Here is a 19,973-nt window from a genome sequence, read left to right as displayed (position 1 = left end):
TAACAAACTCAAAATGCAGATATTATGGACCCTTTGGCGTGCGCCAAAAATAAATAAGTCCGGAACCCATCCCAGTTTGCCTTCTAAATGTTGAAATTGCCATCCCTTATAAGCACATGAGAGGAAATTTCAACGTTCCTAATAGCAGTGATTGATGCACCCAGGACCTACGTAATGTGTCACTGCTAAGCCGGCCAAAAGTTTCTTTTTGTGTGTGAAATTTTGGCCTTTTTGACATTTTCAGGATTTTGGCAAAACTAAAGCGAGCCCAAAGTCTTCGTGCATTTATATACGGTATATATATATATATATATATATATATATATATATATATATATATATATATATATATATATATATGATGGGGTCTATAAGCAAGCGTTGTCCAGAGGCTAAGCGGGGATCCTTTCTTTGGCTTTTATAAATAACCAGTACAATACTTCGACTTTCATACTCACTCCTCTTACCGATACCTCTTCCACGTCGAAACTTCGCTAGCATGGAGAAGGGTTAATTCTGGTTATCATTCTCCCTCAGGGTAGAAGCATGAAGTGAATTCTTCCAAACATCTCTTCCCTATTTCATACTTCGCTAGCATGGAGAAGAGTTAATTCTGGCCATCGTTTTCCTGGGTAGAAGTATGCAGTGAATTCAATACAGGCTGATGTAGAAATTAAGGAAATGAAATGAGAAAGGGAAGGTGATTCAGCATAAACCACTTCGCTCTCAAGGTTTCGATGATACCATATTATCATAACGTGACCTAAAATTTCAATCAGTTGTCATCCGAGTTATACCACGAGATTAATACTAGAATACGACGTCAGTAAAAAAGAAATGCTATGAAAACGTAAGTGAAGCTGCGTACAGTATATAAAAGGAACTGCAAAAAGACAAAAGTTGAGTGATGTTGAAAAGAGATAACTTGCCTCTCCTCCATACAGTCTGCCTCTCATCATGTTCTCTTCTTACATCCAGTAAACTGTCCAAAATTTTATTACGTCGTTCTCTCCTCTTGAACAGGTTGTGAAGGTTACATTTACAACTGCGGGCTAGTAATAAATAACTACAAATCTCCGTCGGTAGAAGGGGGGAAATGCGCTTCTCAAATACAATAATCTACCAACGCCTAGGTCTTCGTGAAATAACAAACGCCACTTTTTGTAGAAATGGCGCATCACGGGTGAACCATGCCCTGTTCTTCAGCCCTGAATGAACTTAATGGTTTGATAATTCTATATTTATCATCCTGTCGTTTACTGTCCCATCAGGAAAGTTGGTGCTAGAACTCAACTCACTACACTCATAGTAAGTCAACCCATGTAGCATTATGGGCTATAAACCCCAACCTTACCTTCGATTTACATAAACCCTTACCACAACGTTTACAGCCCTCTAACGCTCCAGAGCACCAGACATCATTTTGTTGGTTAACTGGTTACAACCAAACGTATAAAATGGTCCCTTTTGGGTTCCACGAGACTATTTGGCTTACCACTCAGCACAGGTAGCTGAAGGTAGCACTGCCTTAAGTGAATGATGGGCGCCCACAGGCCCCACACCAATCACACTGGCTTAGACTATCGTAAATATCTGGAACTAGCTGCATACAAACATGTTATTATGCAAATTTTAACTTCAGCTGTAAAAAAAAAAAAAAAATCATTTATGAGGCTTACCTGTATTTAAATAAACATTAATTCCTTATCGATACAGTACAGCGAATTACATTGTCTTTAGAAAATAAATACAGACCAAAAATATTTCTTATTTTAAAAATACCATACCTTTAGCTCGTCAGACATAGTGGATGCCTATGACCAACCTTCCTGGGATCAACCGAGGAACTGGCCTGACCAGAGGCAAGGTACCTAATACTTATCTGATGTCCCGCCTCACGCTCACCGCCGTCGTCTGCAATTCATTCCATTTTCTTCTTGGAAAGTGTCTCGTAGAAGATGGGAAGTTGTGTCTTTAGGGGAGCGGCGCGTTGTAAGGATTAAGGTGGAGCGCCAAAAGTGAATCCTGGCCAGTGACTGAATATTTCTTTGGCATTTTTAAATTAAACGAACCATTGAAAACTGCTCTCTTGATATGGTGTTAAAGACATTACTGACCGATAACCATATAATTTGTTACTACCAGTGTCATTTTTCGTATTTCACGATAGGCGATTTAAAAAATTTACATCACATTACTGTTGAAAAAGGACAAGTATTTGCTGGTGAAACGGTGAACAGAGTATATGTAACAAAAGCTTCCAGTGCTGGTCAAATATGATGAGCCATTTACCCTACCGAACAGGGGTGACAGTTGGAAGCCAATAGGTATGACTGTCATTTGTAATATGTTCAACTTTTGGAATGTTATACTTACGCTAATGTCAGTTTTATCAGAAGTAGAGGATACGTTTGAGAGTTGAGACGAGTGCGTCAAACTGGTCGCTCCCCATTGTTTTCCTCTCCGCTAGTACAACCTTGCCGCAGCATCTGACCATTTGTTAGCCACTGTCTGGTCGAGATGAGAAAGTAAGTAGTATTCTGAGAGTGTTGGAGTTAAATAAGGATAGTTACTATAGAGTGGTGAGGCATCCAGTTGAAAATGGATGCTCCCTGAGAGTATGCATTATTTATAAAAGGGGGGACTGGGCGAGTGGAAGTTCAAAATTATCGAGTTGATAATATCTAGAGCACTTAGTTTAGGTCACTGTTTAATCGTTTTGGTTTGACAGGAAGCCTTTTTTAAAAAATAAACATTCACATATTTCTACTGATCTACAGTACCTGTATATCGAATAATTTAATAGAGTACCGTTGATTTCGACCCACGGCTCCCTTTGCCAGACGACCTTGGACCATAGTCTATTGGGTAAAATCATCCATAATTGAGATAGCCATGATTGTTGCATAAATTCAACCATAACTGAGATAGCCATGATTGTTGTATAAATTGACTACGTTACTTATTTAGAATAAATTTCAGTTTAACCATTGTTTTGAGTATGATGTTAGAAATAGTGGGTAGAAAATTTAAGGTAACTTCATAGGGGAATTCTACAGTAGAATCTGGTAAGCTGACGTGATAAAGGTTGGGAAAAATTGGATTTAACAGTTTATATAATGGTTTTAGTGGAAAATAAAGCCTGTTGATCAGTGCAGTGAGACTAAAATGCTGTGAATTAGTACAACTTTGGGTAATTTTTTACAAGTGCACAGGGACGTCTGTTTTGGTGAAACCAAGGTATTGGTGATAGTTTTTGATGTGTTTTGAATGAATCTGACCTTCATTTCTGCCGCAAATCAGTATATTTCAAGATAACCCCCCATCAGATGTATAGACCTCTGGAACTCTCTTTCAGATGATGCTGTTAGTGCTGACTCAGTTGCATCATTTAAAAAGTCCCTCCACTCACAACTAGGTCACATCCTGTTCGACTATATTGAATAACTACGATTCTTAATTCGAAGCCCTTCAAGTAGTGCAACTACCGTGCATATGGCACAAAATTCAGCTTCTAATCAATAGTCTATTCTGATGATGATGTATATAGGAAACGGGGCTGGCATGCCAGCAGGTATGGGCTGCCCTACTTCTTGAAAAGCAGATTCCTACCGAGCCATTCTGTTAATTGTAATAGGGTAGCCAACCAGGTGAGTAAACCAGGTGAGGTGAGTAAACCCCCCTTCCCCCCACAAGAATGGAGATGGGCGAACCCGGGGTTTTTGGGTGGGGGAAATCACATGATGTATTGATTTGCGATAGAAATGAAGGTCAGAATAATTCACAGCACATCAAAAACCATCAGAAATACCTTGGTTTCACCAGCCGGGCCGCTGCGCGCCGGGCCATCTGGCCTACTCCCCACCGCCTCGCACCAACAATCGCCTGCCCGCTGTCACCAGCAAACCATTATCTACTAAGCTAAACTAAGCTAAGCCATAAAATTATATTTTTCCGTGCCAAGAACAATGGGAGACCTGTGGGAAAGCGGGGTTTTGGGTTGGGAAAAACACGCAAACACGAGTGATTTCCGACTGAAACTGTTATCAAATTCAAACCAAAAACACTAAAATCCTTTGGAAAAATGAAATTTTAAGCTTCTTAGGGAGTCCGTGTTTGCTAACTGGGGGGCTTCACCCCCCAGACCCCCCAGCCCTGGCCGTGCTTTCTAACTGGGGGGCTTCACCCCCCAGACCCCCCCTGACATTAACCAAACCTCATCTAACCTAACCTAACCTGGTGAAAATATGAAATAATGCCTTTACTCACCAGTTTACAGCTCTTGAAGTACGTACGGTAATTTTGCAGGCTTCACAGGTCTTGGCAGGAGACGAACTGACTTTCAAATCCTGCGGGACCCTAGCGTATCTGAAATTCAAATTTGCGCGCCGGTTGTATCAGTTTGAACTTCACGCATGACCAGATAGCGCGTGACGTAACAGTAGACACACGCTTTAGCCCCACCCATAAGTCACGTGAACCGTGACGTGATGGTAGGCACACGCGAGAGAGCACCACAATGCATTAGGCACGCACCGCGATGGGACTCACGTATCGCCAGACTATGTCGAGAGTAATTTTTCGGAAAATTTTCAAAAATCTTTTTTCACGTTAATATTAATTTGCGGAAGTTGTTTCTAGGGTTCAAAATGTTCGCAATGGTGAGATTTTGATATCTGTAAGAGTAAAATAGAGATTCCAAATCCCTGTGCACTTGTATAATAATACCCAGCTTTGATCATAGAAAAGGTTCACACCAAAAATTAGCAAAACTTATTTATATATTAATATTTTTTGTAAATGTAGGAGAGTGTCCATGCATATAGTTTACGTCCTGTTTTTTCTCGGAAGATTAAAATTCCCATATTATTACAAGTTGAACAAGCATGTGTCATGTCTCCATGGTTGTTCAATCTGTACATGGATGGGGTAATAAAAGAGGTACAAGGTAGGGTAGTGGATGTTGGAGTGGCCCTGGTGAGAGAGGATAGTGTTTGGATACTCCCTGTACTGTTGTTTGCAGATGATACTGTGTTGTTGAGTGAAGACGAAGGGGAGCTGCAAGGCTTGGTGGATGAGTTTGGGAGAGTGTGTAAGAAACGGAATCTAAAGGTGAATGTAGGGAAGAGTAAAGTGATGATCTTTGAGAGGGGTGAAGTCAGTGAATGTACAGCGAGGTTGGATGGTGAGGAATTGGAAAATGTTTAAGTACTTGGGTAGTGTGATGAGTAAGGATGGAGGTTTGGAGGGTGAAGTGCTTGAAAGGGTACAGCAGGGAAGAAAGGTTGCGGGTTCTTTGAAAGCAGTGATAAGAAACACGGAAGTGAAAAAGTTACTACATGACAGTATTGTGATACCAACTCTAACATATGGAAGTGAAGCTTGGACATTGTTGGAAGGACACAAGTCAAGAGTGAGAGCAGTGGAAATGAGTTATTTAAGAGGAGCCTGTGGAGTCACATGGAGAGACAGGCTGACGAATGAGGATATAAAGGAGCGTTGTGGTGTGGATGTGGATGTGATAGGAAGCATTATGAGGAACACACTGAGGTGGATTGGCCATGTGGAGAGAATGGAGGGTGAAAGACTGATGAAGAGAGTGTATGTGAGTGAGGTGGAGGGGGGAAGAGGGAGGGGGAGGCCGAGGATGAGATGGAGGGATAGGGTGGAGAGGTATATGAGAGAGGGGGGTGTGAGTTGGGAGCAGGGCAGTGAAATGGCGGGGGACAGGGCGACTTGGAGGCGATTTGTTTGTGGCCACCCCAAACGGGATTGAGGCGTCTTGCAATAGAAATAGAAATAGAACAAGCCTTATACAGATCTAAGCCTTCAGTGTATTAGCCCAGTATGAAGGTACTGGTAATAAACTATATCCTAATTATTGTCATGATAGCTTTAAAAATATGCAGAAATATGTAAATTTGAAGCATTTTATTATACAATCAGTTTTATACAGACATTGGCAAATGGTTGCCTGTAATGTTGGAGTCTCAGGTTTATTAGGCCCCAAGTTCAGTCTGTAACATACCATATTTCCTGCTACATGATGCATGCCCATGATTTGGCAAGGGATATTTAGGAAAAAAAAATTTACTAATTATTCATATTAAGTATCCACCAGCTTGTGAGGAAAAATAATTTTGCAGTAAATTATTTAAAGTGGAAATACATGAATATACATATCTTTCACCGCCGCCTTGCATTCACCAGTTGGTGATGAGTTGATTTTGTTTACGGTCTACCGATGCAGTTAGCATGGTGCAGTCACTTCATGCTCCACGTGTGTGCATATCTAACTGAATACATTGTTTACTGTTTATTTGTGATTTATGTATGATAATGCTTACTCATTCAGGTCTGCATCATTGAAATCATAATAATTAGTAAGGCCATCAGGTGATTTTCTTCTGACTGTTGGTGGTCTTGGTACATGTCACCACAATCCGTAGGCTTACCCCAAACCATGACCATCGCAATTCAATCCCATATGGGATTGAGGCGTCTGGCAATTAATAGATAGATTTTTTTCCAGCAGGTTTTTAAAGAAAAGAGTGCACATCATGTAAGGGGAAATGTGTTAATTTATCTTAACCTAACCTGTACAGTCCCAGTGAGACTGACTTTTGGGCTAATGGGTTCTGGATCCAAAACAAACTGTTGTCCCCAGTAGGATGCCAGTGCTAGTGTCAGCAAGCTTTTTTGTTATTTCCATGAAAACTTAGTGTCATAAATGAGTCGCACAGTTATGAAACTTAAATACATGCTCATCAAATTTTCATCATTCGAATATGAGAGCTCTCCCACATTTTGTCGTTTTATTGTTATTATGAATGAATTTGGAACAGTGTGTAGGAGGAGGAAGCTGAAAGTTAATGTAAACAAAAGTAAAGTTATGGTGTTTGAGAGGAATGAAGTCACAGAATGTACAGTGAGGTTGGATGGTGAGGATATGGAGAATGTGAGTGCATTCAAGTACTTGGGTAGTGTGATGAGTAAGGATGGAACTTTGGGGGATGAAGTGCATGAAAGGGTACAGCAGGGAAGGAAGGTTGTTGGTTCACTGAAAGCAGTGATGAGAAATAGGGAGGTGCGTATGGAAGTTAAGAAGTCACTGCATGATAGTATTGTGATCCCTACCCTAACGTATGGAAGCGAGGCATGGACCTTGCAAGAGGGGAACAAGTCAAGAGTGAGAGCAGTGGAAATGAGTTACTTGAGAGGAGTGTGTGGAGTGACTTGGAGGGACAGATTGACGAATGAAGAAGTGAAGGAACGTTGTGGGGTGGATGTGGATGTGATTGAGAAGATTAGGAGAAATATACTGAGGTGGTTTGTACATGTGGAGAGAATGGGGAATGAAAGACTTACCGTACTAAGAGGGTGTATGTAGGTGAGGTGGAGGGAGGGGTAGACCGAGGATGAGGTGGAGGGATGGAGTTGAGAGGTATATGAGGGAGGGGGGAGTGAGTTGGGGGGAGGGTAGTTAAATGGTGGGTGACAGAGCGACTTGGAGGTGTTTTGTCTGCAGCCACCCTTTGCGGGATTAGGGCGTTGGGCTATAGATAGATAGAATATTTGTTCATTCATTCATCATCTAATCCAATGTTGCCCCATGAGGAGTGTAGGAGCCTGGGGCAAGGCAAGTTGGTCCTGACATGTAAGATGAGAGTGACCAGCTACACTCATCCCTGAATGGCATTACATGAGCAGTAACCTCCAGCCACCTCAGTGGATATAACTTGCACCAGCTCAATCCAATTGGAGTGACTTAATCACCCACTAAACCACCAGGTGCCATGAAATGGTTATATAGTTACCACCCAGTATAGTAAATGATTTCCTAGTGTATCATAAACCACTTTGCATGTCACTCAGTTCAGAGTCACCTGTAGACAGAGGGAAGAGGAAAGAAAGACAGAAGGGAAAGGAAGGTAGAGAGGAAAGGGCAGGCACCAGAGAGCAGCACTACATCGAGTGAGTGAATGGTGAGTGCCGCCGCCTACCACCATGATTATCATTATTATTGACTGTAATGAGGGTGCCATTAATATTATCTCTTACAACATGCTTTGACAAATATTGGAAAAACCAGTCAGAAATTTAACTGTAGAGAACAGATAACCACCACACGTGCTCACCACCCAGGTCATATTACTATAGTTCTGGTGATGACCTGGGAGGGCTGGAGACAAAGGCTCTTTGAGCCTTTTCCAGCACAAAGTTTGCAGTAATCTACGTTAAACAACCGTGGCATTTGCTGTTGCCCAGTGTATTGTACTAATGTCTTTTGGATGTCTGTCTATCTATCTATAGGCAGACACCATAATCCCATGAGAGTTGGCCGTTTGACTTTCAGTTGTTTTCTTGGGAGGGGCACTAACCCTCCACCAACCCACTTGTTGACATGTAGGGAATACATATGGGTTGGTTATTTGCTTACCACCCATCATTGTAAATGGTTTCCTGGCCTACATGAAATCATTAGGGTTGTCACTCAATTTAAAGCTGCCTAAAGAGGAAAGAAGAGTAATAGAAAGTGACAGGAAGGATGATGATGATGGCAGGAAGGATTTGGGAAATAAGAAGAGAGGAGGGTAGACAGAGAAAAAGAATGATAGAGGTGAAGGAAGAAGTTGGCAGCAGTACGTCAAGTGAGCAGATGATGGTCACCACCACCTAACACCTTACTGATGTGTATTGAATTATTTTTTACCATTTTACAAGAAGCAGCCAATTTTATAATACTCTCCCACCCTCGCTTTATCAAGACTCTTGGAATCTCATGGAAATTTGGGTTAAAATACATTTAAAAATCTCTGAAATTACTGGAGAAATATGCGGTAATTTTATGTTAACCTTACCTAATCTAGATGTATTTAACTTAGATACTGTACTTTTAAGTATCTGTCCCCAGTTTTCTTCAGTTCTAGCCATTTTGGAACTAATTTTTCCCACGAGCATTGTGCTGCACTGATTATTTGAAACCTTACCACTCAGAGTAACAGTTGATTGAAATTTGTAATGTTATTATTCATTTGCAGTGGAAGTATATAAAAGAAAACTCACAAAATTATTAAGTTTATAATTTTCATTCCAGTATGCAGGGTATTGTGGTTGTGCAAAAATGAAATAATACAAACTACCTGAGTTGGGGGTGTATTTGCAATGTCTTTTTCATTACAGTTTTTATTTGTATCAAATCATTTGCAAAAAATATTTTGTACTACATAGACATGTTTTAAATCAAAACAAGGAGCCACAGTATGTAAATAAATTTCTTCTTTGCATTTATGGGCTGAAATGTAAGTTGGTTGCCATAATTTTATTATACTGTACAGTACATTGTACTGGGTGCCTCAAACAGGATAGTACAATATGCAGACCAGATTGGCCTTAAGATAACCATGATATTATTGGTCTGACCTTTCTGTCATTTGGTTCTAACCTAACTGCCCTTCATCTTTAACCTTGATAGCTGGATTAGGTTTGTGGACTGTCAGTTGATATCACTATAATGTGATGGCATAAGGAGAGGATGGTAGAAGTATCAGGATGGTAACTAGTTTCTTATAGTTGGAGGCAGGTAATTTGATCCTTTGCAGTATTCTGTTTGAGAGTTAAAATTAAGTGTTTAACTTAGTATTATATATGTGTTTAAGAGTAATGTTAGGTTTGCAAGGTAATAGCATGTGTGTGTTGTGGAAAATCAGGTTCCAGTACCGTAGGTGTTGCATTTTATGGTGAGTTTGTGTGCTTGGTGGTTATAAGGGAAAACATATTTATGTATTGGTATGTAGTGTGTATGTTATGGATGGTAACTTACTTTTACATCACATAGGTGTACAGGATGACGGACAGCCTTGGTAGCAAGAGTGACAACTCAGGCCACTCAGTTATCCTGGCGGGGATCCGTGCACGCATGGATGTGGTGTGTGTTCTAGATCTCATCCACCCTGAACATCAGCATCACCGAAGGAAGGCCTGGGAGGAAGTCAAGGCCAGCTGCCTAGCTGTCAATGCAAATTGCTATCACATACAAGTACAGTATTGATATCAACATGTTTGATGTAATATATGTATATTGGCCAGAAAGTTTACCTTGAAAACATATCAGTATCCCTTGTTAGGAGTGCTGAATAGGGATTGAAGCTGATGAAAGCTGTCTCTTTCATGGAGGGAAGGGAAGACCTGTTCTTAAATGAGAGTAAACAGCAGAAAGTGCTGTGGTCACAGGAATTGCCTTTGGCCTGATGGGTCCCTTCTAAGATGGTAAGCTGAATAGAGTAGAGTGCTGTTAACCAGAATATGATAGAGTGCAGCAGACCCTTATTATATAATGATCTGGTATGCAGTGAATTACAAATATGATGAAAAAAATTAGGTCCACCCCCTCCCCCTCCCCCTCTCCAGTATACTGTAGCATTTCCACTTGTATAATGATCATAATCCTGTATGAAGCCTGATCATTTGATATATGATCACTATTTTCATTTAGGTGATTTCCTTCATGGAAGTCTGCAGTAGTTTGTTTGTTCCAAGATGGCATTAGCACTCATCACTATTGAGTGTTATAGCTTCAGTGATTGAACAGTAGTGGTGTTGGAGTGAAGTAACTACCAGTGTACATGAGCCAGAAAATTGCTTTTAGAATTGTTTTTGGTGGTAAACAGCAAGTGAAGTGTTGTGAAGTGGTACAGTAAGACCTCACTGTAACGGACTAATTGGGACCCAAACCATTCCGAAAAATGCGAAATTCTGATAAAAGCAACATCTGGACTTCCCTCTGCTAATCCTGACTTTTTCCGATATATCAGACATTAGTCTGAATACGAACGGTTTTTAAACTATTTTGACTACCATTGCAGTACTGTGCTGCGTTATAACTTCACTAGATTAATCAAATGGTATGATATATATAATAATAATGTACTGTACACTGATAAACATGTCTTATATTTACCTCATTGTGGTGAACATAGCTGAAGTGGTCAGGCAGTCTGGACTGATTCTGGCTTTATTGGACTTTTTCCGATATACAGGAATTTAGTCCAGTAGCTCCTTCAGTCTGATAAAAGCGAATTCCGGTCTATTGAAGTCCATTATATTGAGGTTTTACTGTGTAATGACCAGTTTCAGTGAGTTGTAAACTTGTTTTTAGACTGCTGTGTGAGTGACCCTTGGCTAAAAATGTATCCCTATTGAACCCAAGTTTATTACTGACATGATATAAAACATTAAGCAATGGATTTTTTTCAAATGCATTCTCATCATAAAAAGAGGGCATGCTGTACCATACATCCTCAGGTGGAGTGATTTAACTGAGATTCCATCCACCCTTTAGCAACGTTAGTCAGGTCTCGTTTGTATCGTTAAGGAGATTTGGTTCTGGTCAGGTTTCACTTTTCATAGAACAGATGGATAACTAAGCTAATGGACTGGTAACCCAGAGGTGAATTAAGAGAAAAAGGTTGGGAGAATATTGTTTTGAGGGATGAAATACAGTACGTAAATTTGTTAGGCTGAGCTGGGGCAAACTATACTCTTTTAAATCCTAACCCTTCCCCGGCCGACGCCGAGGCCATGTATTGAAGTTTCGAAAATTTGTTTTTTTTTTCCTTTGCCATGTTGAAGAGGAAGTTCCAATGCACCTGACAGTGCAAATTTCAGCTTCCTAGACCCATCCTGTGGCATGCAATTGAACAAGGAAGTTGCATAAATTTAGGCAGCCGATACTAGTCACGTAGGTATTGCAGTGACGCAGGATTGCACTTTTTTTTTTAACCAAAAAAACATTGTCAGTGGTGCTGAAAAGGTGTGAAATAACTATATATATATATGTGTGTGTGTGTGTGTGTGTGTGTGTGGGTGTGTGTGCATATTTTGAAGTTTTTCAGTCCATAATGTGCGAGGTTTGAATGTAAAAAATATTATGAATTTATTATGCATTTTTCGATGATTATTGTGTTTATGGTAGTATCGACTTATTTTTGCAGTCTGGGTGGTGGAGTTTGTTGGAAAAGGGAGGCAGGAGTGTCTGTTTTCAGACCTAAATGAGATAAATGTCATCCCTTGAGTGTACAGGCTGAACAGTGAGGATTGAAATGTGAGAAGACCTGCCATTTGCACCTCGCACGAACTGAATAGCAGGAAGGGAAGGGAGGCCGTTCCACCCATGAAAGCATCATGTGAACACAGAAAACTTTCCTGTTATGCTTGTAAAAGGCAAAGAATATGTAAAATGATTCAAAACAATGCAACAATCCTGAGTAAATGTTGTAGGTAAAGATACAGTAAATCCTTGTTTTTCAACGCATTTTTCTTCGACACCTCGTTTTTCGCGCGAGAAAAAAGTTTCTGAGTTGTCTCACACTTTGCGAATTTCCCCACACTTCAACACTACCAGCTGTCAGCCGAAACTCAGTAGACAATGCGTACCAATGCTCAGTCTTGGCTCTGTCCATTTTTCTATGCAACAGTTTTCCATGATCTTTATACAGCAGGTCCAGCAGGGCAGTAGACACATATGAGTTTGTTATTGTTTATGATGGTAATGTACGATCTTCAGCAGTGTCTTGAATACACAGCAGGTCCAGCGGGGCAGTAGACACACGTGAGTTTGTTATTGTTTATGATCATAACGTATCGTACGTACGATCTTCAGCTGTGTCGTGCTATTATTTCTTAACGAAGAATCATTACATGTTTGTTGGAACACTGTTTATGTTTGTTTTGATGGACAAATACATGAAATGGATGTAAAATAAAGCTTATTGATATTTAACCCGCCCCATCCCAACATTTTTGGACTTTCCCCCTCCCCCCCCAAACATCCGCTTTTGGTGAGAAACATCGAAAATTCATAGAGAAATCGCTCACCTGAGGTTTAAAATACGCGATTTAGGTACGTGTACTTCCTTACCTGACTGGGTTTTCTAACAGGCTGGCACCAAAGAAAACGAGTTCTGTGGGAGGGTAACTATTTTATCCACTCATAAACAGTATTTATTTATTTACTTGGTACGAATTTATATGTAGTACAAGAGTATATTGGTTTTCAAACAGTAATATAGGCATTATAAGCATTGTTTCACTCACTAACTTATCACCATTCATGACCTTTTTTTTTCCCACATTACCTGATCATCATTTCTGACTGATTCTTCCTCAAATGCTGTGTAAACTTTGTCCTCCACATTGTCATCGATTGGGTAATCACTGTGGCCCTGAATGTCTCTATTGACCAGGTCACTGGTAACAGGTGAATTGCCGAGACAATGGCGTGCAGGGGGGGGGGGAGATTATGCGGTGTAAGGCATTGTTCCTGCTGGGCATCTTGTAGAGAAATAGAGGAAGGTGTCCCGTGTATACATGCCAAAAATCACTTGCGAAATCACTCGCAAAAATTGAAAATTGTGCAAATTAGGGACCTTGCAATGTTGCCGCGTTAATTCATGTCGCCGGGATGGCACGGGTTAAGGAAGGAGAGAATAATAACCGTCCCAATACAGAGATGGTAGACTCAGCCCACCAATTTTTTATTCTATTTGACTATTATTACAGCCTCTTTTCCTGGTAGCAGTGAGTAAAATAATATTGTTATAATTTCTCCCTTCCTTTTAGTGACAAAGAAGGCACGTAAAATGACCAGGGTTTAGTTGACTGACTTTGATGTCGAAAATTAAGTAATCTGGTGAAATGTGGCAGTTTTCCCTTGGTTAGTGACATTGGGAACTAGCCCATCCACCCTCAACACACTTTCACTTGCCACTCAAGCCAGTCTTCACTTTATTTCTGGTAAGGATTTTTGGTGTTGCAGCTCTTTATAACAGTTTTAATGTCTTTTCAGGTATATGTTTATTGTGTTATGATGTATTAGCACTAGTAAACACTCTTCATTTAATTTTGGGTAGGGATTGTTTGGTGTTGTAGTACTTTCTTTTTGTGCTATGGTGCTTTCTGATAGGGTAGGTATGTGTCCCACCGGAACGCTCCTCTATTTTTCCCATTGATTCCTAACTTCACACTTTGATGTTTCACGGTTCACGAGGTTTTGGTGGAACATCCAAGCAGCAAAAAACAAGGATTTACTGTACCAAAGAAAAATTAAATTTTCTTTTATTTTCATGTATTGTTTGTTTATGCCTGTGTTTATTTATACAGGTAATTGTAAACAGGGTGGTTGTGTGTGTTTCGCAAGGGAGGAGAAAGATGATATTTTCTGTCTGGGTCGAGATAATGGCTGTAATTACGTGTCTTTAGGCAAGGCCACAAGCAAAAAAATTGTACACCCACTCATCACAGCAGCAGGTGGTGAACTGACAGATGAGGTGTGAGAGCATGAAGTGAAGTTCAGTCTCATGTCCCAGATATTTGTTCACTTCCTGAAAGTTTCATAGTTTTCTACAAGTCGCACTGCATCAAATGATCCAAACCAGTACAACAAACCTGAACAAATAGGTAAATATACCAAGACAAAAATGTATTTTTCTCGTATTATCATATCTTTTTTGTTTGTGCCAGTATTTATTCATAATCGTTAACAGAGTGGTTATGTGTGTTTCGCAAGAGAGGACAAAGATGATATTTTCAGTCTGGGTCGAGATAATGGGTGTAGTTGTGCTTGTTTAGGCATTGCCACATGAACAAAAAAATCGAAAATCCACTCATCACAGCAGCAGGCTCTGAACTACTTGAGGGGGTTATGAGAGTGTAGTGTAGGTCAGTCTGAAGACATTCAGAATGTTTGTTCACTTCCCAAAAATATTTGCCGCTTTTTATAGGCTGCGCTCAAATGATGCCTGCACCCATTTATCAGCTAAACGTCATTCAACGCTGGCAGCCACGGAGGAGTTAACATGGCCAAAAATTGCCATCTCTCCATCCTGAATCTTGATTTGTAACAATAGAGTAACACTAGAACGCAATGCTAGCCACGAGGAAGTGCTATGAAAAGCTGTAAAGCTGTAGCAGTGTCTTTTTGTGTCACTCAACTATGTGAAATAAGCTGCAAAAGGACAAAAAATCAGGCCAGGTTAAGGTAAAATTGAGTATAATTGTCAGTAGGTATGAGCGGAGAATGTTGGGAAAGGCTTTAGTCATGCACAGGGTTGTGGAGTCAGAGTCATGGAGTTGTTTGTTATTGGTTGGAGTAGGAGTCAGTAAAATTCCTACAACTCCAACTCTGATTTTTTTGGTTCTGAAATGGTAACGGTATCAGTCATACATTTTCAAGACTTTATTCAGTTTTTTTTACAGCCATGTATAACAGTTTATTTGTTATTATGCAAGCATTGTAAGTAGAGGATTTAAAATAAAGATGTAAGAATTGCATCTATCAAAATTGATGAATATTATTCATTGACCTGCATCATGTTCATGTGCTACATTATTAGTACAGTAGCTATATACTGTACTTAGGTCGGACTTGGAGTCGTAAAATTTCTGGAGTTTGAATCAGAATCGGTCTAGAAATATTATCACCGGCTCCACAACCCTGATCGTGCAGTAAACTAACAGGATGATGATGATGATGATGATAAAGTACAGTAGCAATTGCATCTTCATTTTTACTGAAGCTACATATATCTGAGATGATATGTAAGTGATACATGAGTAATGGCAGCTTTACATGGTCTATTTGCACAACTTATATGTGAATTCAAAAGGAAATAACTAATTCATTTCCTGTGAAGAGACTCAGATTAAGAGGTTGCTGATATTATAATAAGTTCCCATAAATAACCATCTAATATACTATAGCACTAGCTGTGTGTGTGTGTGTGTGTGTGTGTGTGTGTGTTTTTGAGCAGCCGAAACTACACATTCAAATCGCGCCAAAATTGGCACAAAAATTGCAAAAAAATCGCTGATGTGAAAAAACTTGGTCCCATCACAAGTGAAAAACTTTTACTATATTTAATGAGCGATCACAATTTGACCCAAAAACGCTGCTTCCAAAGCCCGGCATAGGATCTCCGTGGAGTTTTTTGCCAGAGGTAGAACTAAAGTAACACGATCAATTGGTTAGCTGCAAAAAATCCAAGTGACATCATTAGAACAGCACATAAATGTGAGAGCCCTCTGCAGGAGCAAGTGCAAGGGGCCCGAAAGGCCCACGAGCACTTGTGAAGTTCTATAGTTAAAGTAATTGGGACACTAATTAATGATTATCTGTAGTCTGTTGATAATTTTGTTCAAGTATTGTACAATAGTTCATAGATGAAATTATTATGGTCCTAAGCACTGTTCAGTTGTAAGGTGCTTATATCAGTTAAGTGTCTGCAGTAGTAGTTTTTGTTCATAGTTTTATTCATTAATCCTTTAATCCTTTCAGTTCAAGAGCACTTCCATTTACTAAATGTCATAAATATAAAGAATGAGATGCAGATATCTTTGTATTGAAGGGATCAGTAGAGACTTTTCTAAAAATTATGTAATAGGAGACAGGAGAAAAAAATATATACAGTACAGTCATGTCGCCAAAAGTGCTCCTTTGCAAAGTGCATCTCGCCTAATGTGCAACGGGGGTCCAACAATACAGTATATGTCTATCTATTTGTCTATCTATCTATTGCCAGACGCCTCAATCCCGTTCGGTGTGGCCACAAACAAATCGCCTCAACATCGCCCTGTCCCACACAATTTCACTGCCCCTCCCAACTCACACCCCCTCCCAACTCACACCCCCCTCTGTCATATACCTCTTACCCATCCATCTCGTCCTCGGCCTCCCCCTCCCTCTCCCGCCCTCCACCTCACTCACATACACTCTTCTTGGTAGTCGTTCACCATCCATCCTCTCCATATGGCCAAACCACCTCAGTGTATTCCTCCTAATGCTTCCTATCACATCCACACCACAACGCTCCTTTATATCCTCATTTGTCAGCGTGTCTCTCCATGTGACTCCTCAGGCTTCTCTTAAGTAACTCATTTCCACTGCTCACACTCTTGACTTGTGCCCTTCTGACAACATCCAAGCTTCACTTCCATACGATAGAGTTGGTGTCACAATAGAGTCATTTAGTAACTTTTTCACTTCCATGCTCACTTCCCTGTTTCTTACCACTGCTTTCAAGGAACCAGCAACCTTTCTTCCCTGCTGTACCTTTTCAAGCACTTCACCCTCCAAACCTCCATCCTTACTGATCACACTACCCAAGTACTTAAACGTACTCACATTTTCCAATTCCTCACCATCCAACCTCGCTGTACATCACTGACTTCACCTCGCTCAAAGACCATCACTTTGCTCTTCCCTACATTCACCTTTAGATTCCGTTTCTTACACACTTCCAAATTCATCCACCAAGCCTTGCAACTCCCATTCGTCTTCACTCAACAACACAGTATCATCTGCAAACAACAGTGCAGGGAGTTTCCAAACACTACCCTCTCTCACCAGGGCCACTTCAACATCCACTACCCTACCTTGTACCTCTTTTATTACCCCATCCATGTACAGATTGAACAACCATGGAGACATGACACATCCCTGTTTCAACCCAACCTTCAAAGAGAAAAATTCACTTAGTTCACCATCCACATGCACTGCAGCCTTAGAACCATCATACATCCTCTTCACAGCATTCATCAACTTCCCATCTACTCCATATATTCTTAATACTTTCCAGAATCCATGTCTATCCACCCTTTTATATGCTTTCTCCAAATTCATGAAAGCTGCATACAACTTCTTTCCCTTCTCTAGAAACTTTTCCATGAAAGATCTAAGAATGAATATCTGATCTACACAACCTCTTCTCTTCCTAAAGCCTCCCTGTTCTTCTCTAACTAATTCCTCTGTTATTTCCCTAACTCTGTCAGTAAGTATCCTACCATACACTTTTCCAATTATACTAAGAAGACAAATGCCTCTATGATTTCCACACACTTCTTTTTCCCCTTTTCCTTTGTCTATCTATCTATCTATCTATAGCCCGACGCCCTAATCCCGCAAAGGGTGGCCGCAGACAAAACGCCTCCAAGTCACTCTGTCACCCACCATTTGACTCCCCTCCCCCCAACTCACCCCCCCCCTCCCTCATATACCTCTCAACTCCATCCCTCCACCTCATCCTCGGTCTACCCCTCCCTCTCCCTCCCTCCACCTCACCTACATACACCCTCTTAGTCAGTCTTTCATCCTCCATTCTCTCCACATGTCCAAACCACCTCAGTGTATTTCTCCTAATCTTTTCAACCACATCCACATCTACCCCACAACGTTCCTTCACTTCTTCATTCGTCAACCTGTCCCTCCACGTCACTCCACATGCTCCTCTCAAGTAACTCATTTCCACTGCTCTCACTCTTGACTTGTTCCCCTCTTGCAAGGTCCACGCCTCGCTTCCATACGTCAGGGTAGGGATCACAATACCATCATGCAGTGACTTCTTAACTTCCATACTCACGTCCCTATTTCTCATCACTGCTTTCAGTGTACCAACAACCTTTCTTCCCTGCTGTACCCTTTCACATACTTCATCCCCCAAAGTTCCATCCTTACTCATCACACTACCCAAGTACTTGGATGCACTCACATTCTCCATATCCTCACCATCCAACCTCACTGCACACTCTGTGACTTCATTCCTCTCAAACACCATAACTTTACTTTTGTTTACATTAACTTTCAGCTTCCTCCTCCTACACACTGTCCCAAATTCATTCACCAAACCTTGCAACTCCCATTCATCTTCACTCAACAATACTGTATCATCAGCAAACAGCAACACCGGAAGCTTCCAAATCTCACCCTCATTCATTAGGGCCACCCCCACATCCACTGCCCTACCTTGCACCTCCTTTACAACCCCATCCATATATATATTAAACAGCCATGGAGACATCACACACCCCTGTTTCAGTCCCACATTGAGATCAAAGAACTCACTCAGCTCACCATCCTCTCGCACCGTAGCCCTAGCTCCCTCGTACATACTCTTCACAGCACTCAACAATTTCCCCTCCACTCCATATATTCTTAATACCTTCCACATACCTTGCCTATCTATTCTGTCATAAGCTTTCTCCAAGTCCATGAAGGCAGCATACACTTTCCTTCCCTTCTCTAGATACTTCTCCACTAAACATCTTAGAACAAATATCTGATCTACACACCCTTTTCCCTTCCTAAATCCCCCTTGTTCTTCTCCCACTAGCTCCTCTGTCATATGCCTAACCCTATCAATGAGTATTCTACCATATATTTTACCAGTCACACTAAGAAGGCAAATACCCCTTTGTACAAGGGAATAATTATACCTGACTTCCAATCCTCCGGAACTCTACCTTCCTCCCAGGCCAATCTGCGCATCTTCCACATCCATTCTACTACTATCTCTCCCCCATGCTTCAACATTTCACCACACACTCCATCAATTCCTGGGGCTTTCCCCAATTTAACTTTCTTCATTGCTTCCACAACTTCTATCCTACTGATTTCTTCCTGTCTTCTCACCTCCCTCTTCTCCCAGCCATTCCCCACCCACTTATACTCACATCACTTCCATCCTGTATGTTCAACAATTCCTTAAAGTGTTCTCTCCATCTGCTCACTTTTTCTCCCTTCTCCACTAGTAATCTACCATTTTTATCTTTCACTCCCCTGCTAACTTCACTTCCACCCTGTCTTACTCTCTTCACCTCTTTCCAGAACATTTTCTTACAGTCCCTCCACTTTACACTCAAATTCCTTCCAAATTCCTCATCCACTCTCTTCTTACTCTCTTTTACTAATCTTTTGACTTCTCTCTTTCTTTCTTCATATAACTCTCTCTTCCGCCTCTCAACTTCTTCCACGCCCCTATTTCATCCATTCATTGTATGCTTTCTTCTTTTGTGCCACAGCTTGTCTCACCTCTTCATTCCACCACACTGTTCCTTGCACCCCCCTCCATCTTCTGTTCATCCCACACACCACATCACATGCTGCACATATTTCTTCTGTGAATGTCCTGCACACACCCTCC

The 19,973-nt window shown here is 40.9% G+C and overlaps 1 protein-coding gene across 1 annotated transcript in view; it reads left to right on the top strand.

The window, feature by feature from the left end:
* The first annotated feature begins 2,459 nt into the window (after window positions 1–2,459).
* Ask1 (apoptotic signal-regulating kinase 1) overlaps window positions 2,460–19,973 on the top strand; it is a 450,944-nt gene continuing 433,430 nt past the window's right edge. The window contains exons 1-2 of the mRNA XM_080278838.1: window positions 2,460–2,528; window positions 9,839–10,039. Of these exons, the coding sequence (XP_080134964.1) occupies window positions 9,848–10,039 (192 nt within the window). The 5' untranslated portion in view covers window positions 2,460–2,528; window positions 9,839–9,847. The remainder of the gene's footprint in view (window positions 2,529–9,838; window positions 10,040–19,973) is intronic.

The sequence above is a fragment of the Coenobita brevimanus genome, chromosome 75 (assembly GCF_032717465.1).
Source record: "Coenobita brevimanus isolate Jiangsu-jjx chromosome 75, ASM3271746v2, whole genome shotgun sequence".
NCBI classification, from domain to species: domain Eukaryota; kingdom Metazoa; phylum Arthropoda; class Malacostraca; order Decapoda; family Coenobitidae; genus Coenobita; species Coenobita brevimanus.
Note: the sequence above shows the minus strand (reverse complement) of the source record. Positions and strands in the feature narration are given on the sequence as shown.